Source organism: Artemia sp. Qi Xiang Cuo, chromosome 7 (genome assembly GCF_049724085.1).
Source record: "Artemia sp. Qi Xiang Cuo chromosome 7, ASM4972408v1, whole genome shotgun sequence".
Classification (NCBI taxonomy): Eukaryota; Metazoa; Arthropoda; class Branchiopoda; order Anostraca; family Artemiidae; genus Artemia; species Artemia sp. Qi Xiang Cuo.
In genome coordinates, this window is record NC_142800.1 from 60,219,090 (window position 1) to 60,246,031 (window position 26,942).

At 35.5% G+C, this 26,942-nt stretch overlaps 1 protein-coding gene across 1 annotated transcript in view; it reads right to left on the bottom strand.

The window, feature by feature from the left end:
- Positions 1-26,942, bottom strand: part of LOC148950516 (A-type potassium channel modulatory protein KCNIP1-like) — a 185,604-nt gene that overhangs the window by 153,229 nt on the left and 5,433 nt on the right. Inside the window, exon 2 of the mRNA XM_089091885.1 lies at positions 25,291-25,421. Coding sequence (XP_088948011.1) covers positions 25,291-25,421 — 131 coding nt within the window. The remainder of the gene's footprint in view (positions 1-25,290; positions 25,422-26,942) is intronic.

A 26,942-nucleotide genomic window follows, 5' to 3' on the forward strand; every position in this document is an offset into this window, starting at 1 on the left:
CAACCCTTTCTATAAACACCTTATATGACCCGAGGGCACAAATTACAACCCTTAACCAACTACGTTAAACAAAACTTTCAACTACGTTAAACAAAATGGCTATCTCAAACTTTCGATTGGATGTGTTTGGGAAATGGGTTAGTCGCTCTCCCATCAATTTCAACTATTAAAAAAGGCCCTAGCCCTTTCAATTTCCAATCAAATGGGCCCTTTTAAAGTTTCTACGACAACGCTTTCAATAAAAACCTTATATGCCCCCATGGCATAACTTACAACCCGTGACCCGAGGGCTGGGGGGGAGGAGTTGTCACCCTCTAAGACCTAATTTCCAGGACTTTCTACTACGTTGAACACAATGACTATCTGAAAATTTTCATTGGATGTGTTTAGGGGAATCGTGCGCGTGAGAGGGTGGTTAGTTACCCTCCAATCACTTTCAACTATTAAAAAGGGCACTATCCCTCTCAATTCCCAACTGAATGAACCCCTTTTGAAGTTTTTACGACAACTCTAACTATAAAAACCTTATATGCCCCCCAGGGCATAACTTACAACCTTCGCCCTGGGGGCTCTGGGGGGTTTGTTATCCTTAAATACATAATTTCAAGAACTTTAAACTTCGTTGAACAAAATGGCTATCTCTAAACTTTGATTGAATGTGTATGGGGAAATAGTGGGTGTAAGAGGGGGGTCAATTACTCTCCACTCACTTTCGACTATTAAAAAGGGCAATTTCAATTTCCAAACACATGAGCCCATTTTGGAATTTCTGCAACAACTTTCTATGTAAACTTTGTATGCCCCCAGGGCATAACTTACATTCCTTACACTGAGGGCTCTGAGGGGGTTATCATCCTAAAAGTCCTAATTTCGAGAACTTTCGACTACGTTGAACAAAATGGATAACTCAAAATTTTGATTGGATGTGTTTGGGGAAATGGTGGGCGTGAGAGGGGGTTAGTCGCTCTTCAATCACTTTCGACTATTAAAAGGGCACTAACCCCTTCAATTTTCAATTAATGAGCCCTTTTTGATGTTTTACAACATCGCTTTCTATAAAAACCTTACATGCTCCCAGGCCATAACTGACAACCCTTGCCCTGAGGGTTATGGGGGGAGGGGTTGTCATCCTTAAAGACATAATTTCTAAACCTTCCAACTAAGATGAATAAAATGGCTATCTAAAAATTTTGATTGGATGTGTTTGGGGAAAAAGTGGGAGTGAGAGGGGAGTTAGTTGCCCTCATATCACTTTCGACTATTAAAAAAGGCACTAGCCCTTTGAATTTCTAATCAAAGGATCTTTTTTTTCAAGTTTTTACGACAAAGATTTCAATAAAAACTTATATGTCCCCAGGGTATAACTTATAAACCTTGCCCTGAAGACTGTGGGGGGTGTGTCCTGCTCAAAGGTATAATTTCCAGAACCTTAAACTTCGTTGAACAAAATGGCTATCTCTAAACTTTGATTGAATGTGTTTGGGGAAATGGTGGGCGTAAGAGGGGGGTCAATTTCTCTCCACTCACTTTCGACTATTAAAAAGGGCAATTTCAATTTCCGATCAAATGATCTCTTTTTGGAATTTCTACAACAACTTTCTATATAAACCTTATATAGAGAACTTTCGACTACGTTGAACAAAATTGATGTCTCAAAATTTTGATTGGATGTGTTTGGGGAATTGGTGGGTGTGAGAGGGGGGTTAGTCGCCCTTCAATCACTTTCGACTATTAAAAGGGCCTAAGCCCCTTCAATTTTCAATTGAATGAGCCCTTTTTGATGTTTTACAACATCGCTTTCCATAAAAACTTACATGCTCCCAGGGCTTAACTTGCGACCGTTGCCCTGAGGGTTGTGGGGGGAAGGGTTGTCATCCTTAAGGACCTAATTTCCTAAATCTTTCAACTACGTTGAATAAAATGGCTATCTAAAGATTTTGACTGGATGTGTTTGGAGAAAAGGTGGGACTGAGAGGGGGGTTAGCTTTCCTCCAGGGTATAACTTAATAAACCTTGCCCTGAAGACTGTGGGGGAGTGTCCTGCTCAAAGGTATAATTTCCTGAACTTTAAACTGCGTGAAATAAAATGGCCATCTGAAAATTTTGATTGGGTGTGTTTGGGGAAAAGGTAGGCGTGAGACGGGGACTATTTACCCTCAAATCACTTTCGACTATTGAAAAGGGCACTAGCCCTTTGAATTTCCAATCAAATGAGCGCTTTTTCAAGTTTCTACGACAAAGATTTCAATAAAAACCTTATATGCCCCCAGGGCATAACTTATAACCGTTTCCGTGAAGACTGTTGGGGGAGTGTCCTGCGCAAAGGTATAATTTCCTAAACTTTAAACTGCGTGGAACAAAATGGCCATTTCAATATTTTGGTTGGATACGTTTTTTGGAAATGGTGGGCTTGGAAGGGGTGTTAGTTGCCTTCCAATCACTTTCGACTATTAAAAAGGCCACTAGCCATTTCAATTTCCAATCGAATGAGCGATTTTAGAAGTTTCTACGACAGCGCATTCTATAAAAACCTTATTTACCCCCAGAGCATAACTTACAACCCTTGCCATTAAGGCTGTGGGGGAGTTACCTCCTCAAAAACATAATTTCTATCTGGAAATCAACTACGTTGAACAAAATGGCTATCTCAAAATTTCGATTGGATTTGTTTCGGGAAATCAACTACGCTGAACAATATGGCTATCTAGCAGTTTTGATTGGATGTTTTTGGGAAAAGGTGGGCGTGAGACGGGGGTTAGTTGCCCTCAAATTACTATCGACTATTAAAAAGGGCACTAGACCTTTTAATTTACAATCGAAAGAGCCCTTTTTGAAGTTTCTACGACAAAGATTTCAATAAAAACTTATATACCCCGAGGTCAAAACTTATAACCCTTGCCCTGAAGACTGTGGGGGAAGTGTCCTGATCAAATGTATAATTTCCTGAGCTTTAAACTAAGTGGAACAAAATGGCTATATCAAAATTTTGATTGGATGTGTTTGGGGAAATGGTGGGGGTGTAAGGGGTGTTAGTTGCGTTCCAATTGCTTTCGACTATTAAAAGGGCACTACCCATTTCAATTTCCAATCGAATGAGCCCTTTTTGAAGTTTCTACGACAACTCGTTATATAAAAACCTTATAGGCCCCCAGGGCATAACTTACAACCCTTGCCCCGAGGGCTGTTGGGGGTTGTCATCCTCAAAGACCTAATTTCCAGAAGTTAAAACTACGTTGAATAAAATGGCTATCTCAAAATTTTGATTTGATGTGTTTGGGGGAAAAGTGGTGAGAGGGGGTTAGTTGGCCTCAAATCACTTTCGACTATTCAAAAGGGCACTAGCCCTTTGAATTTCTAATCGAAAGATCATTTTTTTCAAGTTTCTATGACAAAGACTCCAATAAAAACCTTATATGCCCCCAGGGCATAACTTATAACCCTTGCCCTGAAGACTGTGGGGGGAGTGTCCTGCTCAAAGGTATAATCTCCTGAACTTTAAACTGCGTGAAACAAATTGGATATCTAAAAATTTTGATTCGATGTCTTCGGGGAATAACTGTGCGAGAGTGGGAGATTAGTTGTTTAATAATTACTTCGAATTTAGCAAAGGGCACTTGCCATCTGAATTTTAGGTTTACTGATCACCTTTTCAATTTTCTGCGATTCAGCTTTCAAAGAGGAACTAACTTGTTCCAAGGGCATAAATTATAACCCTTGCCCTGACGACTGTGGGGGGAGTGTCCTGCTCAACAGTATAATTGCCTGAGCTTTAAACTAAGTGGAACAAAATGGCTATATCAAAATTTTGATTGGATGTGTTTGGGGAAATGGTGGGGGTGGAAGGGGTGTTAGTTGCGTTCCAATTGCTTTCGACTATTAAAAAGGGCACTACCCATTTCAATTTCCAATCGAATGAGCCCTTTTTGAAGCTTCTACGACAACGCGTTCAATAAAAACCTCATATACCCCCAGGGCATAACTTACAATCCTTGCCCCAAGGCTGTTGGGGGTTGTCATCCTCAAAGACCTAATTTCCACAATTTAAAACTACGTTGAAAAAAATGGCTATCTCAAAATTTTGATTGGATGTGTTCGGGGAAAAGGTGGGCGTGAGATGGGGGTTAGTTGCCCTCCAATTACTTTTGAAAATAAAAAGGGCAGTAGCCCTTTGAATTTCTAATCGAATGATCCTTTTTTGAAGTTTCTAAGACAACGCCTTCTATAAAAACCTTATATGCCCCTAGGGCATAACTTACAACCCTTGCCCTGAGGGCTGTGGGGGATTGTCCTCCTCAAAAACATAATTTCTATCCGGAAATCAACTACGTTGAACAAAATGGCTATCTCAAAATTTTGATTGGATGTGTTTCGGGAAATGGTGGGCGTGGAAGGGGTGTTAGTTGCCTTCCAATTACTTTCGACTATTAAAAAGGGCACAAGCCACTCCAATTTCCAATTGAATGAGCCCTTTTCGAAGTTTTTACGACAACTACTTCGATAGGAAGTACCCTACTCTAAAAAAAAAAAAAATGATAAATAATACATTGTGCCAACATCGTTCTTATATGACCTCAGAGAATAACTTAAAACCCCTGCCTTGAGGGTTGTGGGCGAGTGTCCTCCCCAAAAACATATTTTCTATCTGGAAATCAACTACCCTGAACAAAATGGCTATCTCAAAATTTTGATGGGATGTGTCTGGGGGACTGAGGGGCGTGGGGGGGGGAGCCAGTTGCACTCCAATCACTTTCGACTATTAAAAAGGGCACTAGCCACTCCAATTTCTAATCGAATGAACCCTTTTTGAAGTTTCTACGACAACTTCTTCGATACGAAGTGCCCGGGTATGGGAAAAAAATAAAATAAATAATACGTTGTGCCAAGATCGTTCTTTACTTAGGCAGCACTATTGCGCTGCCTATGATAAAGTTACATAACCGTAAAAAGGCTCTTCAGATTTTCCTTGTTTGAGAGATGGAAAGTCTTGCCATTTATTTTGGAGACGAATTTGGATTGATTGTGAAAGACCAGGATCAGGATGGGTCTTCGAAATTATGAAGTTGAGTAAAAGCCAGTATCCAAAGATGGTTAAATCTTGGAAAAGAAGCCGAGTAAAAGAGCTATCACGTGATATAAAAATAACACTCATCAATTATGTCGTGAAGTATCTAAACTTACCCATTCTGCTTCGTCGCCACCTGATAGTATACAAATTGATAGATAGTTTTGACACTTTTCTTCATTTTTTTGGCTGACCTTTCACTACTAGAAGGTAATTTCAGGATGACTCTGTTGTACCTTTTTGATCGTCTAAACCAGTATAGTAACTGGCTTACCATTACACCGTCTTGTGTGGAATCTCTTGTTCGGCTTCTTCCTCTAAAAAACCACCTGGGGCGGATCGTATCCATCCAGAACATCTGAAGTATGGTGCTCCAAAACTGATAAATCACGTAGCTTTATTGTAGTGGTAGTAGTAGACGATAAGTCACATAGCGGTAATGACGGGATGAGCGGATGAAGAGGACAATCAATTCGGTTTTCGGTCATGGCTTGGTGTTCAGAATGGTCATGTGGTATTTATTTCAATTGTTGAAAAATTTTGAAAATGTGAGAAACCGTTATTTGTTTGCGCAATATACATATCTAATGCATTTTATTCTGTCCTACATTCGCAAGCAGTCCTGTCACTGCTGAGGGCAGGGGTTGATTCGTTTGTCTGTAAATTTCAGTGGCAGTGGTATTGAAAGTCCCAAGTAAGAATTCGGTCTGGAGGACAGCTTTCTGAGCCGATGCAGAATATCGTGGTGTAAGTTTCCTATACAGGGGTTTCGGACACGGTGGCTCCAATGTTGTGTTTCTTGTTTTGATCTAACTCTATTTTTATGAGCTATGGATATAAATTTAAATGCACAAATTAATTATTTTTCCAATAATTATAATATTGCAATAATTATAATATAATAGCTTTCCAGCTATTATAATAAAATGTAAATAATAAAAAATAGTATGTATTTATTAGTATTGAACGTGATCGTCTCTTACTAGGATGCTAGCTACAGCAGCGATCCGGATTTTACACATTTGTCAATTTAAAATCTAAACAAAACTACTATTAATAACTACTATATGAGATTCTCTTTACTGACACCATTTATGATCATGTCTTATGCTGGTGATTTATGATGATCGAATTTTATCGATTCTTTATGTAAACATTTATAATGAACTACATCAACCCTTTATGTAATTCCAGTCTTTATAGACTAGAGTTTGTTCTTTACTGTAATTAATTCAAAGAAACTTTCCGAAAAATTAGTTTTTCAAAGAAAAGTAAAGGCCAAGAAAAGAAGCTCAGCAGATACAAATACCTTTTAAAATTCAAACTCAAAACGACCAGAAATTATTATTAAAGAATAAATGAAACCCAAAACGAACAGAAATTAAATAAACAATCATAGCAAAAACATACAACAATTAATAGTATAAATGAATAAATAGATTTTAAAGCAAGCAATGTTTAGATTGAATATGAAGATGAAGCTTAAAACAAAAAAAAAAATATTTTGCTATTGAAGTATAGATGAAACTTAAAACGAACAGAAATAAGATAAACAATCAATATTAAGAAACATACAATAAATATTAATGTAAATTAATAAATAAATCTTAAAACGAGTGAAAAATTAAATTGATATGCAAATCAAGCTTGAAATGAACAAAAATCACTACAAACTAAAGTTTGGGTATGACCTCCTTCTCTCACTGTAAAAGTCTAAAACCTAGTGCGTCATGGGCACTTTATGGAAATCCAATTTTATTTTGTACTTAATATTGAAAATAAACATTAAAATTATAGTAACATTTTGAACTGATGAGTGTTCTACGATTAATGTCATTTTACAGCAGCTGTTCAGGTAAATTTATTATCTCTGATTAAACTTTTTAAAGACGAATATAGTAACACTAAAAAGAAGTTTTTCGGTACTGTCTACTTCCCTAATCCTAAGTAAAAAACAAAAGCCTACTGCGTCACTGGCGCTTAACTGAAAACGAATTATGTTACAAATATTTTCTTTTCCAGTTCTTACAGCATTGAAAATAAAAATAAAAATACAGTGATATAAATTCTTGAACTGATGGATCTTCCAGCAATTAATATGATTATACATCAAATATTCAATTTGATGTTCTTTATACTTTCCAAGACCGTTCAAGACGCATATAGTCAAACAGTTCGTGGTAACGAACTGTAAGTAAGGAGCGACCCGGCTCAATAGTAACCAAAACTTTAAAAAACGGGTTTTTGATACCAGTAGATACATCAAAAGAATTAGATTTCAATGCTGATTTCAAATATATAACTTTCATCAAGTTTAGGGCTATTCATCAAAAGTTACGCGCCAGAGAAAATTTGGCTGATTTTCAGAAAAAGGCGGAAACACCCCCTAAAAGCTATAGAACCATAATGAAAATCACACCATCGTATTCAGCGTATCAGAGAACCCTACTATAGAGGTTTCAAGCTCCTATCTACAAAAATGTGGAATTTTACATTTTTTGCCAGAAGAAAGATCACGGATGCGTGTTTATTTGTTTTTTTTTGTTTGTTTTGTTTTCCCCCAGGGGTGATCGTATCGACCCAGTGGTCCTAGAATATCGTGGGAGGGCTCATTGGAACGGAAATTAAAAGCTTTAGTTCCCTTTTTAAGAGACCAAAAAAAAATGGAGGGCAAATAGGCTCTCTCCCACGCTTATTTTTTCCCAAATTCACCCGATCAAAATTTTGAGATAGCCATTTTGTTCAGCAGGTTCGAAAATATGATAAATATGTCTTTTAGGATGACTTAATCCCCCGAAGTACCCAGAGGGAGGGCTAAAAGTTATGAACTTTACCCAATGTTAACATATAGTATTGGTTATTCGGAAGTATACAGAAGTTTTCAGGAGGTTTTTTTTCTGGTAGTGGGCGGGAAGGGTGGGTCGGGGGTTATGTTGGAGGATCTGTTCATGAAGGAAGTTTTCATGGGGGAAGGGAAATTGGCATGAAGGGGGCGCCGGACTTGCCAGCATTATTTATTGGTTATTGGGAAGTATACAACCATTTTCAGGAAGGATTTTTTCTGGAGGGGGGGGGCTAGAGGAGGGGTTACTCTGGAGAATATTTCCGTGGAGGATTTTTCTTTTGGGTAAGGGACATTTCTATGAAGGGGGCGCCGGATTTCCAAGCATTATTTAAAAAACGATCAGAAATTAAATAAAAAAAAACAAGTTTTTTCAACTGAAATGTAAGAAGGAATATTAGAACTTAAAACAAACAGAAATTATAACGTATGTGAGGAGGTTCTCCCCCAAGTCGATACCTCGCTCTTTACGCTACAGTTTTTTTTAGTGCTTTCAAAAGAGCTATCTATTCTAATTAAAGGGCATTTGTGATTCTGGGTTTTTTTAATCAATTTTTTTTTTAACTTTTAACGTAATGAGCTTGTTATTGACTACGGCTAGACCCCCCTCGTATACTTTATAACATATACGTAATAAAAAAAAACAATAAAAAAAACAAGCAATACGGCTCAATAGTAATCAAAACTTTTGAAAGCGGAATTTGATGGCAACAAATGTATAAAAATAATTTGTTTACAATGCTGATTCTAAATATGTAAATTTTATTAAGTTTAGTATTACTCATCAAAGGCTACGAGCCTGAGAAAATTTGCTTGATTTTTTAAAGAGGGGGAAACATCCCCTACAAGTGAAAGAATTTTAATGAAAATCACACCGTCAGATTCAGCGTATCAGAAAACCCTATTACATAGGTTTCAAGCTCATATCTGCAAAAATCTGCAACTTTGTATTTTTTGCCAGAAGAAAAATATACGAATATAGAAGTTAGTTACGTAAGTTAATTTGTAAAGACATCCATTTAGCAAAAGAAAAGTAAAATTTTTATGCAAATAAAAGCTGCAATAACTAAAAAACGATCAGAAATTAAATAAAAAAAAACAAGTTATTTAAATTGAAAGTAAGGAGCGACATTAAAACTTAAAACGAACAGAAATTATTCCCTATATGAAAGGGACTGTCCCCTACTCACCGCCGCGCTTGGTAAGCTAAAGGTTTAATCTGTCTAAAAGAACTATTTTTTTAAAAAAAAAAAAAAAATATATAAATTATAGATTCGTTTATGATGGGAAAGCCCGTGTAATATAAAGAAAAAATTAATGTAGTTTTAAGTTTTAATGTCGCTCCTTACTTTCAGTTTAAAAAACTTTTTTTTTTAAATTTAATTTTCAGTAAAGCGCCAATACGCAGTGCAGAAGCGCCAATCTTATGAGGCCTCCGAAGTTTATGTGAGTACACCTTCCATTAGAACCATATATGCCTCCAGAGCAATACTTACAACGTCTTCTCCGGGCCCTGAGGAGGGGAGAGGGTTGTGTCGACACAGGAGTTTTTCTTATCTGACCTTTGAACTATTTTTAACGAAATGGCTATACGAAAAGGAGTTTTGTTATATGATCTTGGAACTATTTTTAATAAAAGGGCTACCTCAAATTTTTTATCAGATGTATTTGGGGAAAAAGTGCTTGGGGGGAGGGGCAGATGTCCTCCGATCACTTTTGACTCTAAAAAGGGCACTAGAACTCTCGATTTCCAATCGAATGAGCCCTTTCTGAATTTGATACGACGACCCCTTCTATATGAAGTGCCTCTGGAAAAAAAATAAATGGAGTGTGGCGGGAGGCTAGCTGCCCTCCAATAACTTTTTACTTTTAAAAAGTGAATTACAACTTTCAATTTCCAATCAAATGAGCGCTCTAGGAAGTTTATACGACCATCCCTGCCATAACAGCCATATATGCCCCAGGGCATACCTTAAAACGCCTACCCCCACGGCCCTGGGGGGATGTGTTGACACCGGAGTTTTTTGTTATCAGAACTTTGAACTATTTTTAACAAAATATCCATATCAAAATTTTTATCTGATGCATCTAGGGTGTGGAGGAGGGGGGCTAGTTGCCCTCCGATCTCTTTTGACTCTAAAAAAATGAACAAGAATTTTCAATCTCCAATCAAATAAGCCCTCTCCGAAGTTTATACGAGCCTCCCTTCCATAAGAACTATATATTCCCCTAAAGCATTACTCATAACGCCCACCTCCGGGCCCTGGCGGGTTGTGTCGACATAGCAATTTTTCTTATGTGACCTTTGAACTATTTTGGTGAAATATCTAATATAAAAATTTTATCGGATGGGCTTGGGGAAAAAAGGTTGTATGGGGGGGGGGCTAATTGCCCTCAGATATCTTTTGACTTTTAAAAATTGAATTGGAACTTTCAATTTCCAATCAAATGAAACCCCTCTGAAGTTTATATTAGCATCCCTTTAATAAGAACAATATACGCCCCCAGGACAACACTTACAACGCCTATCCCCCGGGCCTTGGGGGGAGTTTTTGTTATCTAATTTTTGAACAATTTCCAAAAAACTGGCTATCTCAAAATTTGTAGCGGATGGGTTTGGGGAAAAAAGAGCGTGGGGGGGGGCTAGTTGCCCTTAACTCTCTTGACTCTTAAAAAGTGAACTAGAACTTTCAATTTCCAATCAAATGAGCCCTCTATGAAGTTTATACGAGCATTCCTTTCATAAGAACCATAGATGCCCTTAGGGCATAACTTAGAACGCCTTTCCCTGGGCCCTGGGATGTTTTCTTAGCCGACCTTTAAACTATTTTTAAAAAAATTTCTATCTCAAAATTTTCATCAGATGGGTTTGGAAAAAGTAGGCGTGGGGGAGGGCTAGCTGCCCTCAGGTCTCTTTTGACTATTAAAAAGTTAGCCCGAACATTCAATTTCCAATCAAATGAGCCCTCTCTGAAGTTTATACGAGCATCCTTTTCATACGATCCATATATGCCCCAGGGCATGACTTAAAACGCCTGCCCCAAGCCTTGGGGGGTTGTGACGACACCTGAGTTTTTATCTGACTTCTGGGTAATTTTTGACTTAATTGCTATCTCAAAATTTTTATTGGATGCATTTGGGGGAAAAGGGGCGTGGGGGGGGGGGTAGTTGCCCTCCAGTCTCTTTTGACTCTAAAAAATGAACTAGAATTTTCAGTTCCCAATCAAATGAGCCATCTCTGAAGTTTTTACGCGCATCCCTTCAATAAGAACCATATATTCCCACAGGGAATAACTTACAACACCTGCCCTCGAGCCCTGGCAGACTGTGTCGACCCCGGAGTTTTCGTTATGTGGTCTTTGAACTATTTAAAAAAAAAACTATATCAAAGTTCTTATCGAATGGGTTTGAGTAAAACAGGGCTTGGGGGGGGGGGGGGCGAGGTACCCTCCAATCTCTTTTGACTCTTAAAAATTGAACTAGAAATTTCAATTTCCAATCAAATTATCCCTCTTTGAAGTTAATACGAGCATCCCTTCCATAAGGCCCATATATGCCCCCAGGGCAAAACTTATTACGCCTGCCCCCGGGCCCTGGGGGGTTGTGTTGAAACCGGGATTTTTGTTATATGATCTTTGAACTATTTTTAACAAAATGGCTATATTAAAATTTTTATTGGATGCATTTGGGAAAAAGAGTTTTTTGGGTGGAAGCTGGCTACCCTCCAATATCTTTTGACGCTTAAAAAGTGAGCTAGAACTTGAAATAGTTCTAATAAATAAAACCTGGATCTGATCTGTTCTCGGTTTGATCTGATCTGTTCTCGGTCTCATCTGATCTGTTCTCGGTCTCATCTGATCTGGTGTCAGTCAGATCTGATATTTTTCAGTCTGATCTGCTCTGTTCTTTGTCTGATCTGATATATTCTCGATCGGATCTGATCTGTTCTCGATCTCATTTCATCAGTTCGCGGTCTTATCTGAGCTGTTCTTGGTCTGATCTAAACTGTTCTCGATCTGATCTGATCTGTCCTCGGTCTGGTCAGATCTGCTCTTGGTCTGATCCAATCTGTCTTGGCCTGATCTGATCTGTTCTCGGTCTGATCTGATCTGTATCTTATCGGTTCTCGGGCTGATGTGATCTGGTCTTGGTCTGATCTGATCTGTTATCAGTCTTACCTGATCTGTTATCGGTATGATCTGATCTGTTCTCGGTCTGATCTGATATGTTATTGGTTAAATCTGATCTGCTCTCGGTCTGATGTGATCTGTTCTTGGTCTGATCTGATCTCGGTCTTATCTGATCTGTTCTTGCTCTGATCTGATCTGTTTTCGGTTTGATCTGATCTGTTATCCCTCTGATCTGATCTGTTCTTGGTATGATCTGATTTGTTCTTGGTCTAATCGGATCCTTGCTCTGTCTGATCTGATGTGTTCTCGCTCTGATATGATCTGTTCTCGGTCTGATCTGATCTGTTCTCAGTCTGATATAATCTATTCTTTGTCTTATCTGATCTGTTCTCGGTCTGATCTGATCCGTTATCGGTCTGATCTGATCTGTTCTAGGTCTAATCTGATCTATTCTTTGTCTGATCAAAGGCAGCGCAATTGCGCTGCCTAAGTAAAGAACGATGTTGGCACAATTTATTATTTATTATTATTTGTGTCTTTAGACCAGGATACTTTGTATCGAAGGAGTTGTCGTAGAAACTTCAAAAAGGGCTCATTCGATTTGAAATTGGAGTGGCTTGTGCAATTTTTAATAGTCGAAAGTGATTGGAAGGCAACTAACACCCCTTCCACGCCAACCATTTCCCCAACACATTCAATGAAAATTTTGAGATAGCCATTTTGTTCAGCGTAGTTGATTTCCAGATAGAAATTATGTTTTTGAGGAGGACACTCCCCCTAAGCCCTCAGGGCAAGGGTTGTAAGTTATTTTTACAGAAAGCGTTGTCGTAAAAACTTCAAAAAAGGCTCATTCGATTAGAAATTCAAAGGGCTAGTGCCCTTTTTAATAGTTGAAAGTGATTGGAAGGCAACTAACCTCCCTCTCACGCCCACCATTTCCCTAAATACATCCAATCAAAATTTTGAGATATCCACTTTGTTGAACGTAGGTGAATGTTCTGGAAATGAGGTCTTTGAGGATGACAACCCTCCACAGCCCTCAGGGCAATGGTTGTAAGTTATGCCCAGGGGGCATATAAGGTTTTTATGGAAAGCGTTGCCGTAGAAATTTCAAAAAGGGGTCATTCGATTGGAAATTGAAAGGGCTAGTGCCTTTTTTAATATTCGAAAGTGATTGGAAGGCAACTAACACCCCTTCCACGCCCACCATTTATCCAAACACATCCAATCAAAATTTTGAGATAGATATTTTGTTCAAAGTAGTTGAAAGGTCTGGAAGTTATATCTTTGAGGATGACACTCCCCCTCCCCCCCCCCCCACAGTCCTCAGGGTAAGGGTTGTAAGTTGTGCCCTGGGGGCAAGCAAGGTTTTTATTGAAAGTTTTGTCGTAGAAACTTAAAAAAGGGCTCATTCGATTGGAAATTCAAAGGGGTAATACCCCTTTTAATAGTCAAAAGTGACTTGAGGGCAACTAACCACCCTCTCAAGCCAACCTTTTCCCAAAAGATATCCAATCAAAACTTTTAGATAGCCATTCTGTTCAACTAGTTAAAAGTTTTAGAAATTAGGTCTTTGAAGATTACAACCCCCTCAGAGCCCTCGGAACAAGGGTTCTGAGTTATGCCCTTGGGGCATATAAGGTTTTTATAGATAGTGATGTTGTAGAAACTTCAAAAAGGGATCATTCGATTGGAAATTAGAAGGGCTTGTGCCCTTTTTAATAGTCGAAAGTGATTGAAGGATAACGAACACCCCTCTCACACCCGCCATTTCCCCAAACACATCCAATCAGAATTTTGAGAAAGCCATTTTGCTTGACGTAGTTAAAAAGTCCGGAAATTATGTTTTTAAGGATGACAATCCCCCAAAGCCGTCAGGGTAAGGGTTGTAAGTTTTGCCCTGGGGGCATATAAGTTTTTTTTTTTATAGAAGGTGTTGTCGTAGAAAATTCAAAAAGGAATCATTCGATTGGAAATTGGAACGGCTAGTGCCCTTTTTAACAGTCGAAAATGATTGGAAGGCAACTAACCTCCCTATCACGCCCACCATTTCCCCAAACACATCCAATCAAAATTTTGAGATAACCATTTTGTTCAATGTAGCTGAAAGGTCCAGAAAGTATGTCTTTGAGGATGACAACCCCCTCACAGTCTTCAGTGCAAGGGTTTTAAGCTATGCCCTGGGCCATATAAGGCTTTTATACTGTCGTGAAAACTTCAAAAAGGGCTCATTCGATTGGAAATTGAAATGGCTAGTGCCCGTTTTTATAGTCGAAAGTGATCGGAGGGCAACTAATCCCCCTTTCACGCCCACCATTTCCCCAAACAAATTCAATCAAAATTTTGAGATAGCCATTTTCTTTAACGTAGTTGAAAGTTCTCTAAATTAGATCTTAGAGGATGATAACCCCACCCCCCGCCCTCTGAGCAAGGGTTGTAAGTTCTGTCTTGGGGCCATATAAGGTTTTTATTGAAAGCGTTTTCGTAGAAACTTCAAAAGGGCTCATTCGATTGGAAATTTAAAGGGTTAGTGCCTTTTTTAATAGTTGAAAGTGATTAGAGAGCAACTAACGCCCCTCTCAAGCCCACCAATTCCCCAAACATATCCAATCAAATTTTTTAGATAGCCGTTTTGTTTAACGTAGATGAAAGTTCTGGAAATTAGGTCTTTGAGGATGACAACCCCGTCACAGCCCTCAGGGCAAGGGTTGTAATTTATGCCCTGGGGGCATATAAGATGTTTATAGAAAGCTTTGTCGTAGAAACTAAAAAGGGCTTATTCGATTGGAAATTGGAGTGGCTAGTGCCCTTTTTAATAGTCAAAAGCCATTGGAAGGCTTGATATTTTTATAAGAAAGATCGATTTGGGTACAATCTATTATTATTATTTTTTTTGTTTTTAGACCAGGGCGCTTCGCATCGAAGGAGTTGTCGTAGGAACTTCGAAAAGGGCTCATTCGATTGAAATAGAAAGGGCTATTGCCCTTTTTAATAGTCGAAAGTGATTGGAAGGCAACTAGTCCTCCTTCCATGCCCACCCTCTCATTTGCCCAATATGTTTAAAAACGAAATATTGCCTTAAGCTTAAATCAAAATGTACTATGTTAATGCTAATTCCCAGTAAGGCATCTCAGTAATATCCCAAGAAAGACTGAGGGTATTATGTTCAAACTTTCGGGGCTGTTTCTACTCTTAAAATTTAACCAAATCGAAATAGTGTAAGTTTATCCAAGCTATCAAAGAAATTAAACAGATTTTTTTGGCAAATGGTAACAAGTTTTCTATTTCAGGTCAACTAGAGGAGGTATGAAACTAAATTAAACACTACTATTTGTGTCAAGATTTTTAAAAGGCTGTATGCCCTTAAAATTGCTGAAAATCTTTGTTTAGCATACAAATAGCAGACCAAACTATAAAGTCTAAAAAAAACGAAAAGATTTAAAGTATTATTTTCTTTTTCCCTAAAAAACTATGTCAACATAAAACGAACAGAAATTAATTAAAAAAACATTTTTCCACAAAATAAGTTTTCAAAGAAAAGTAAAGAACTCCATTAAACCAAAAATGAGCTAAAATAAAATAAAATAATCTATCAAGCGTGAAACTACCACAGATCAGCATCGATAAATAAATGAAACCCAAAACGAACAGAAATCAGAATAAACAACCTAGTCAAACTCAAAACCAGTAGAAATTAACATGAATAGGGCTCAAAACCTCTATGCCTTTTCAAGGCCAGAACATAATTCGCACTTTACTGAAAAAAATACAAATGAATAGGCATTGTCAGTTTAATATACATATACTGATATTTAGTAATCAAAATGTTAATATTGTTTGATTTATTGAAGTTATAAAAGTAGCCCCTACTCGTGTTAATTTCTGCTCGTTTTGAGATTGACTCGGTTATTTATTGTAATTTCTGTTGGTTTTGGGTTTTCATTTATTTATCTATGCTGATTTGCTGTATTTTCACGCTTGGTAGATTATTTGATTTAATTTTTGCTCATTTTTGGTTTAATGGAGTTCTTTACTTTTCTTTGAAAAACTTAGGTATTTTGTGGAAAAAGTTTTTTTTAATTAATTATAGAAAAAGGCAGTTTTCGTACGAAATTGATTGTTGTAATTATGCATTTCTTATATTATTATCTTGTCGATATATTGACGTGAATAATTATTGCATTCACTTATTACGTCATATATGATCATAACCTATACGATTATAACGTTATTCATCAAGCTTGTACGTGAAAATGCAGTTTTTGGTCAAAATTGATTTTATTTTTAAAACCATTTTATTTTTTAACTTCAAGAGTAGCAATTTCCTTTAAAATGATCCATTATACAGCTCTCTTTGATTTTCCAGTGCCAAGCTAACTGAGGAGAAAAAACGGAAAAAACATATAACATGATGTATATGCAGAATATCGTGGTTTCAGCCGCTTTTCAAGCCAAAACATTTTCTTTGTTGTTTGAGCCAAGGGACGGTAAGTTTCCTATATAGAGATTTTGGAGAAGCCGGTTCTAATGTTGTACTTCTCAATATGATCTGACTCTACTTTTAGTAGTCATGGGTTATTTATCGTCTCTTACTAGGTTGCTAGCTACCGCTGCAACCCAGAAATCACTTGAAGAGAAACCTGATTACAAACAGGAAAAAGCCTACGGCTTTTTCTTCTTTGGAATATTAAGAGATGATCCTCAAAGAATCAGGCAGCTAACTAAGTCCATAATTTGTTATTTAACATAAACCTCATTAATCAGATATTTTAATATATCCTACATGGTCTAGTGGTCAGGCTATCTGGCTCTCACCCAGTTGGCTCCAGTTCAATTTTCTGTATGAGAAATTTTTACTTATGGTGATTTCTTAACCAACACAATTAAAATAAACATCTAAATAATGATTTCTTTTATTACTTCAGTTACTATGAGCTACAGTTACGTCCTTAATGTAATTTAATAACGCACAAGCTTCGGTAGCTCAGTGGGTAGAGTCTAGGTCTCTTAGTTCTATGGTCATGAGTTCGAACCTTACCCGGAGCCACATTTTAAATTAATTTCAAATAGATGATGGTGGTTTCTAGGTAACTTAGGTTTTATTACAAAGTTTCAGTCTCTTTATTGGCTTTACAGTTCGTATTTTACCTTAAACATCTTTACTATGAGTTACCGCTGCAACCCGGATCTTAGTTAGAACATTTATCATTTACTTTGGGCAGAAGTTCTTTCTTTAATATAATTGCTAGCTACCGCTGCAACCCGGATTGCTAGATACCTCTGCAAACCGGATTGGAAAAGACTGTAGTATGAAAAGACATCAGAAATGCAGTTTTTAACCCCATTAATTTCCTTTAAAATGAGCCATTGAACAACTCTCTACGATGTTACAGTGCCAAGCTATCTGTGGAAAAGAAAAAAAAGAAGATGCACTTTAGGCAGAATGCTGTAGTAGCTGCCACTTTTCTTGATTTTCCAGCCAATATATTTCCCTTGCTGTTCTAGCCAAGGTACAGAAAGTTTCCTATATAAGGGTTTCAGACATGGCGGTTCTAATGTTTTACTTTTGTTTTGATCTGGCACTATTTTTAGGAGTTATGGGCTATTATATTTCTTAACATTGGACGTTATCGTCTCTTACTAAGTTGCTAGCTACCACTGCAACCCGGATTTGTTAAAAAAAAAAACCCCAAAATTACTGCATTTTACATAATAATGGATGATAGTAGAAAAAAAACTAATTGTCAAATACAATTTATGACGAAATATATCGGTTCTTTATGTCAAATTATTTCTTATATGAACATTTCTTGGCGTAGTGGTTAGCACTTAGGACTTTGGGTTACAGTTTGTTCCTTATCGTAATTTCTGGTTTGCATTAAAAATGGAAATTATTGATCAGACACCATAAATATTTTTGCACTTTGCAGTTAAATAAAATTATTCTATTTAAAATTTTCAGGAATTATTCTAGTTTAAGTTGACAAATAAGATTTTTTTCAAGGAATCGGGCAGCTAACAAAGTCCAATATATACAATGGTATGTTCTTCGATTGATCGTCTTTTAATGTAATTATTATAATTATGATGAACTACATCGGTCCTTTATGTAAGTTGTTAGCTACCGTTGCAACCCGGATAATAAACTGATTACAAACAGGAAAAAGCCTACGGTTTTTTCTTCTTTGAAATAGTAAGAGACGAACCTCAAACAATCAAGTAACTATTCCAATGATCGTCTTTTAGTGTAATTTAATGTAATGATCTGACTCTACTTTTAGGAGTTCTGGGTTTTTATATTTCTTAGCATTGGACTGATCGTCTCTTACTAGGTTGCTAGCTACTGCTGTATCCTGGATTCAGATATATAGTTATGAGAGGCAGCGTGGCCGAGTGGTCCAAGGCACTGGTGTTAGCCATCAGTCTCTTCAGAGGCGTGGGTTCAAATCTTACCGCTGGTATACGATAATGATTTATCTACAAAAATGAAATATCTTTGAAAAGACTGCAGTATGAAAAGACACCACAAATACAGTTTTTAGCAGAAAGATTTATTCTCTTTTAGGAATAATTTATATTAGTTACAAAAGATTTTTAACCCAATAAATTTCCTTTAAAATGAGCCATTGAGAAACTCTCTACGATGTTTCAGTGCCAAGCTATCTGAGGAAAAGAAAGAAAAAAAATATGCCGTTTAGGCAGAATGTTGTAGTAGCCGCCACTTTTCTTGATCTTCAAGCCAATATATTTCCCTTGCTGTTCAAGCCAAGGGACAGAAAGTTTCCTATACAGGGGTTTCAGACAAGGCGGTTCTAATGGTGTACTTTTTGTTTTGATCTGAACAAAAATCTTTTGATCTTTTGTTTTGTCTGTTCCTTATATAATTTTTTAGTGTATTAAAGAGTTTATTATCATGTCTTATATGTAAGTTATTTTTCAGAAGTCTCCGATTGTACAATGCTTGTCACACGGGTGACCGGGGTTCGATTTCCCGTTGGAGGGAATTTTTGATACATTGGCTTCAGATACAACTGTACAAGCCTTTACTATATTTATGTTGCCTATAAAAGTTAGTATAGGCAATACTAACCTAACTAACCTATTTGTATAGTACCTAACAAAAAAAACTAATTTAAAAATTTTCAGGTATTTTCTTAGCTTGAATTAAAAATTAAATTATTGCTCAGATATCATAAATATTTTTGCAGCTTGCAGCTAAATAAAATTATTTTACTTAAAATTTTCAGGAATTATTCTATTTTCAGTTGACAAATCAGATCTTTTGTTGCAACCCCTCCAAAAATTACTTTATTTTTAAATAACTATATCTACATGCTTTTTATAATGTTAAAAATTCTATTTTGATTTTCGTATACAGGAAGATGTTAATAACATTTTCTACTAAAGAATTATAGAAAAATCCCGTTATTAGTAAAAAAATTATTTTGTTTTTAAAATTATTTTTGTTAATTATGAAAGGTTTTTAAATGCCTCAATTTCCTTTCAAATGGACCATTAAACAGCTCTCTGTGATTTTCCAGAGCCCTTTGAGCTACACTGAAGAAAACGGAAAAAAACAAACCTGCTTTCGATGCAGAATATCGTATTTCAAGCAACTTTTCTTGTTTTTCAAGCCAATATATTTTCTTTGTTTTTCAAGCCAAGGGATAGTTAGTTTTCTATGTAGTGGTATTGCACAATACAGTTCTAATAGTGCATTTCATTTTTTTATCAGATTCTAGTTTTAGGAGCAATGGGCTATTTAACTATTTACTATGGGATGTGATTGTCTCTTACTAGGTTGCTAGCTACCGCTCCAATCCAGATTAAATTAAACAAATAAAGCTACTGCTCAAACTGCAGAATTATTTTTGCAGTTTTCATGATAACTTTAGTGATCCTGAACTGAGAACTAAAATAACATAAAATTGATTTAGATTTTTTTTTTTCTATGGAAATATAGCACAACATTATAGACATCTGCACTTTAGGAGATAAGCCAAAAAAATTGGTTTCAGGAGACAACAATAATTTTGACCTGAGAGATGAAATAACATTATCTTTTTTAAAATTTTAAAGAATTAATATAGTTTCAATTCACAAATTAATTTTTTGTTAAGACCTCAGAATAATTTCCGAATTTTATATAACTATATTTGGGACCTTTTTTATAATTTCGAAAATACTATTTTTATCTTCCTATGCAAGATGATGTTATTACCATTTGCCACTACAGTGTTGAACAAAAAAACAGTTTATCGTAGAAAATCGATTTTTTAAGATTTATTTTTGCCAATTAAATTTTTTAAATACTTCAGTTTTCCTTAAAATGGGACATTAAACATATCTCTATGATGTTCCAGTACCCCTCTAGCTGCACGGAGAGAAAGAAAAAGGATATGCCTTCGATGCAGAATATCGTAGTTCAAGCAAATTATCTTGTTTTTCAAGCCACTGATTTTCTTCTTTATTCAAGTCAAGGAGCTGTAAGTTTCCTTCACAGGGGTTTTGGACGAGGCAATTCTAATAGTATGCTTTGTGTTTCAAACTGACTCTATTTTTAAGAGTTATAGGCTATCGTATTTCTTAGTATGATGCGTGATCGTCTCTTACTAGGTTGCTAGCTACCGGTACAACCCGGATAGAGATATCTAGAGGTATTAAACAAGATTTAGTCATCAGCCCCGTCATCAGCAATATTTAATCATGGATTGCGTTCTGTGACAAGAGACCTAGTTTTAATAAGTGATAATTTAGAATCTTTAAAAGAAACTGTTCATACAATGTCGTCTGCTCTTGGTGATATTGGGTTAACGAAGACTGAATTCGTCATTTTGAACGACAATTCACTGCCAAGCCGTGCTCTTAATGAATGTGTGGAGACAGTTGTCCAAAAAGATACGTTTGAGTACCTCGGACTTCGACATGGGAATTCCATTAAAGCAACTAAAAGTTTAGTTATTGCGGCTCTTAAAGAAAAACTACGTAGGACTTACGGCATGTTAGCAAGTACTAAAGGTCAATTTGATAAAATAACACATGGTCGTTTATGTAATGCCAAGTTCCCACCCCATATTTTTTGAAACCCCTCTGTGGAATTTGTTGAATAAAATTTAGCACGAACAAATCCGTTCAAATTTTTTCCGTTACTGTAAATATTTATTGGGAATTCCCATATGGTTCCGAAACTCGTTATGTTTCACAAAAATTCCATATTTTTTAAATAAGCGAGAAAATGGATGAGCTTTCTATCCGTTTCATAAGTCGAAGTAGAAAAATCCACGAGTTTCCACTGGTTAGTATTATTGTGTCATGATTTTTTCTTTCGTATTATCGCAGTAAAATTTTGTTTCATAGTCTTGGGTGATTTTTCTTTTTGTTTTTCTTTGCTTTTGTCCATTAACTCCTTCGAGCGTTTGCATTTACTTGTGTGAAGGGTACTGTGTATTTTTATGAAGGCTCTTTGTAGACTTGTAACTTACAGAACATGCAGACAAGGCCAAGTAGACCGGATTAAAGCAAAAAACATTTTGAAGATTGGTTATGTATGTATGTGACTTCTGGAACTGGGTTAATATTTTTTTTTCGAATTGGCTTAGACTTACCTGCAATGTAGAAAAAGACAAAAGGAACTCGAAGACAATAAAAATATTGCCTAAGGACAATGAAGACAAAAGCTATTAAAAAAAAAGTTTACTGCTTATTTATGACACCCAAAATGGGCTTAGATTGGCTTTATCCCCAATCTGATAGCAGCTTTCAGGGTATGTATATAAAATTTTGGGGTAAGTAGATTGAAGCAAGGAGACCTTAATTAGAACATTAAATTTTAGAACAAAAATGAGGTTGCATCTATTCTTAGTGAGAATAATTCTTTTTGTTTTGTTTTAACGCTGAGCTGCTTTAGTTTGACAGGCCTTACAGAGTATTTAATTGAAACTTCAGAACCAAGAGAATCTAAATTAAGATAAAAAAATATGGTTATATTGATTCTTAAAGTTGATTTATCCTTTTTTTAAAGATAAAAAATAGAAGTCTTTCCAATGAATAATCTAAACATGTATTTATTTAAAAAACAAAAAATTGCAACATATACTATAAAATGAATAGCATAATATCATAAAAGGCTCTTTTAATTGTTGATTAAGATGCGTTTATATTTAGGGTATCTTTTAGAACATGCATCAGAATGGCTTCAGCCCTATAGAAGACTATAAATTGTATAGATTTTAATTAGTTTATGCAATAATACCTCTATCCATCAACCCAGCATATTATCAAAATTAATTTTACAATATTATGGTAAATTAAAAATTTGATTGAATATTCATATCTTGTACAGTATTTAAGTTATAGTTCAGTATTTTGATTGTAAAACAAAAAAAAAATAATAAAAACTATTTAGGCTACCTATAATCCTAATCAACATTAAAACTATGTCAATTAAAATCTAGCAAACATTGATTACAGGAACGTCATTGAAAAAAAGTTATTCTAAGAAGAGTAAAGTGCTATGTTAAAACCTAACACGAACGAAAATAAAGTCCTATAATAATTCAAAATTTAAAAGAACGAAAAAAAATATCAGTGAATAAATGAAGCCCGAAACAAGCAGAAAAAAATCATGTAAAATAATTCGCTGCAACGAACTAGTAAAAGTAACAAACTGTAAGTTAGGGGGAAGTCGGCCCAATAGTAGCCGAAGCTTTAAAAAACAGCAAAATTTTGGTAACAATAGATACATCAAAAGAATTTTCTTTTTGTGCCGATTCTAAATACATAAAATCTATTAAGTTTAATATTACCCATCAAAAGCTGTGAGACTGAGCAAATTTGCCCGATTTTTGAAAATAGGAGGGGGGGGGGTACGTCTCAAAGATCAAGGAACCCTAATTGAACTCAGGAAATTCAGCATATTAGAGAACGCAACTGTAGAGATTTCAAATAGAATTTTGAATTTTCTACCAAAAAAAAGTTCACATATGCGTTTTAAATGTTTTTTCCCAGAGGTGATTGTATTAAATCAACGGTCCAAGAATATCAGAGGAGCTCATTCGAAAATTGAAAGTTTTAAAGTCCTTTTTTAGTGACCAAAGAGATTGGAAGGCAACTAATCCCCCTCTCATGTTCCTTTTCCCCAAAAACACCAAATCAAAATTTCGAAATAGCCATTTCATTCAGCATAGTTGGAAGGTCTTACAACTACACCTTTGGAGATTACACAATCCCCATTTTCTGTTGAGGCGGGGCTGGAAGCTATGCATTGTGCCCATTGTTCACATTAGAGGCCCTGACCCTTCCTCAATCTTTGCTCTTTACGCTACATTTTTAACTTTTTGTCACAATTTTTTAAGAAAGATTAGTCAAACACAAGGGCCGACGAATTTGAATGAAAAGTGCTTTAGAAAGAACATTAAGGCTTTGGTGTAAAAGGCGAAAGTTGAAGAAGAGGCAGCCGAGCTCAATTACGGAATAATATTTGTTCGTTCGAAGTTTTAATATTGCTCCTTACTTTAAGTTGAAAATGCATTTATTTGATCATTCATTACGCTGATAAGTACTGAAATACATGACTAAGCTAATTAGAATATGAACAAAAAATTTAAATTATTAATCATTCAAACTAAACAGCTACCAACCTTTTTTTTATCCCTATATTAGCTCATTTTAGAGTCATCACACTTAGTATATATTTTTTTTTTATCTGTTTTATCAGCTTTGTTTTTTTTATATTTGGCGTATGTAGCAGGAATGTGGAATATTTGCATTATTTATTTTAATTCTGTTGTAAATGTGTTTTAATTGTTTTATGACAAGCACAGCTGGATTACTTTGATTCCCGTTTTTCAACGCAGGCATTTGCTGCAGGCGAATAACCCCCCAACTAATAGCACAATAAGTGATACCTGATCAGGATCAATGAATATTGACTGAAGTGACACCCAAGCAAGCTAGTGATTACAGAAGGCACAGAATAATCGAGTGATACGAACACGTATGACCGATTGGTCGACGCGTCAATCCCAAACAACAACCTTTAAGACCTAAATCTTCTAAAGGCTACAGAGTCTTTTGTGCTTTACCGAAAATGATTTGTATTTCGAGCAGAAAGTTTTTTATCGGTCGTAATATCAACAATAAACCAGCAAAAAATACATCACATGGCTAATTAAGGTTTGCAAATCTGAGTTGTACTCCCCTGCCTCTCAAGCCTTTTAAGGAGCTTAAGTGTCGTTTGGGTTTCGTAGAAAAACAGATTTTTGAAACATCGACAAAAAAGCTTACATAGAATCATCATTATGATTAAAGTGACCGGAAATAAAGTTTTCACACAAAGTTGTTCTAGAAAATAGATCAAATTGAATGACCAATAAATCTAGAGAACAAAAAAACTTCGAAAAACCCATTTCAAAAGTGAAAGACACTTTTACAGAAAAAGCAGTAAGGGTTATTAGTTTCAGATTGAGGGTCCATTTTGAAATTTTGTTCTTAAATACAAGTACTCGGCTCCAAATATATAAGTCGGGATTAAAGGTACTAGAAACAAAAGTTGCGAACAGGCCAACCTCAATAATCTTTGTTTTGCTCACTTGCTGAAGCATGAGATTAATTGGGAATGAAAAATACACCTATTGCATTTTGGTATCTCTGCTGACTATAAGGCCCCATAAGAAAATCTCTTGGTACTCGAAAATTTTTATCAGTAGTCTATTTGTCAGAGAAATACAGTCCAAGTAATTGTTGGCCTCTATTGCTGTTTTATATATATTTTGCCAACTTTTGAAATTATTGCCATTGAGTGATATTTTACTCTGACTTAATTGATCTATGTTTAACCGTATGTGCCACCAGAAGGTGGCAAAACAGTTTCTATGGTCGCGATGCGGAGAGCCTGTTCCGATTGTCCTAGTGGATGACTTTTGCGTCCATCAAGTTTGCCATAAACGGTAGTCCTAGTTTCTGTAAGAGTTGGAAAGGATAAAGGTATTAAATAGTGCTAAATATAGAAGAACAACTTCAAGATGTGTCATAACAAAAAGACGAAATTTAATTTCTTTTTTAAAGCCAAAATATCCTTGAAAGACGACTATAATGTTGGATAATAAACTCGTAACTTAGCTCTGCGCAAGATTTATGAGTTTCATTCCCAAAGATTTCATCCACCTGACAAAACTAATTTCCAAGATTGCAAAGAGCCCGAATATATTGCAAACATTTGCCTCGATTTAGTTAGGGTATTAATTTTGGGCTTCTACCTGTTTAAATGTTCTGTACATCAACTGAATTTCTTTCCTTGAGAAGTTTGTAGCTTCACAAATATGTTCAATGCCATCGGCTGGCCGACATCGTGCGACTGGAGAATCCAGTTCTTCTACTTCTAATCCTCCTATAATGGAATTATATATAAATATGAAATCATATATATATATATATATATATATATATATATATATATATATATATATATATATATATATATATATATATATATATATATATATATATATATATATATATATATATATATATATATATATATATATATATATATATATATATATATATATATATATATATATATATATAGATATATATATATATATATATATATATATATATATATATATATATATATATATATATATATATATATATATATATATATATATATATATATATATATATATATATATATATATATATATATATATATATATATATATATATATATATATATATATATATATATATATATATGTATATATATATATATATATATATATATATATATATATATATATATATATATATATATATATATCAAACAGTTCGTGGTAACGAACTGTAAGTAAGGAGCGACCCGGCTCAATGGTAACCGAAACTCTAGAAAACGGTATTTTGATACAAATAGATACATCAAAAGAATCACATTTTAATGCTGATTTCAAATATATAAATTTCATTAAGTTTAATTGGCGCCTGAGAAAATTTGGCTGATTTTCAAAAAAAGGAGGAAAGACCCCCTAAAAGTTATAGAACCTTAATGAAAATAACACCATCATATTCAGTGTATCAGAGAACCCTACTGTAGAGGTTTCAAGCTCCCATCTACAAAAATGTGGAATTTTGCATTTTTTGCCAGAAGAAAGATCACGGGTGCGTGTTTATTTTTTTTTTTATTTTTTTTTTTTTTCCCAGAGGTTATTGCATCGACCCAGTTGTCCTATAATATCGTGGGAGGGCTCATTGGAATGAAAATTAAAAGTACTAGTGCCCTTTTTAAGTGACCAAAAAAAATGGAGGGCAACTAGGCCCCCTCCCACGCTAATTTTTTTTCCCAAAGTCACCTGATCAAAATTTTGAGATAGCCATTTTGTTCAGCATGTTCGAAAATATAATAAGTATGTCTTTTAGGATGACTTAATCCCCCGAAATTCCTGGGGGGAGGGCTGAAAGTTATGAACTTTACCCAATGTTAACATATAGTATTGGTTATTTGGAAGTATACAGACGGTTTCAGGGAGATTTTTCCTGGTAGTGGGGGGGGGTGGGTCGGGGGTTATGTGGGAGGATCTTTCCATGAAGGAAGTTTTCATGGGGAAGGGACATTGCTATGAAGGGGACACCGGACTTCCCAGCATTATTTAAAAGATCAGAAATTTAATATAAGAAAACAAGTATTTCAACTGCAATAGCAGCAACATCGAAACTTCAAACGAACAGAAAATATTACATATATGATTGGGTTCACCCCGTAGTCAATACCCCGCTCTTTAAGCCAAAGATTTCTTAGTACTTTCACAAGAGCTATTTATTCTAATTAACGGCCTTTGTGATTAAGCGGTCATTTTTAAAGAATTGGAACAAAATTCGAACTTTTTTCAGCTTAAAGAGCAAGGTATTGACT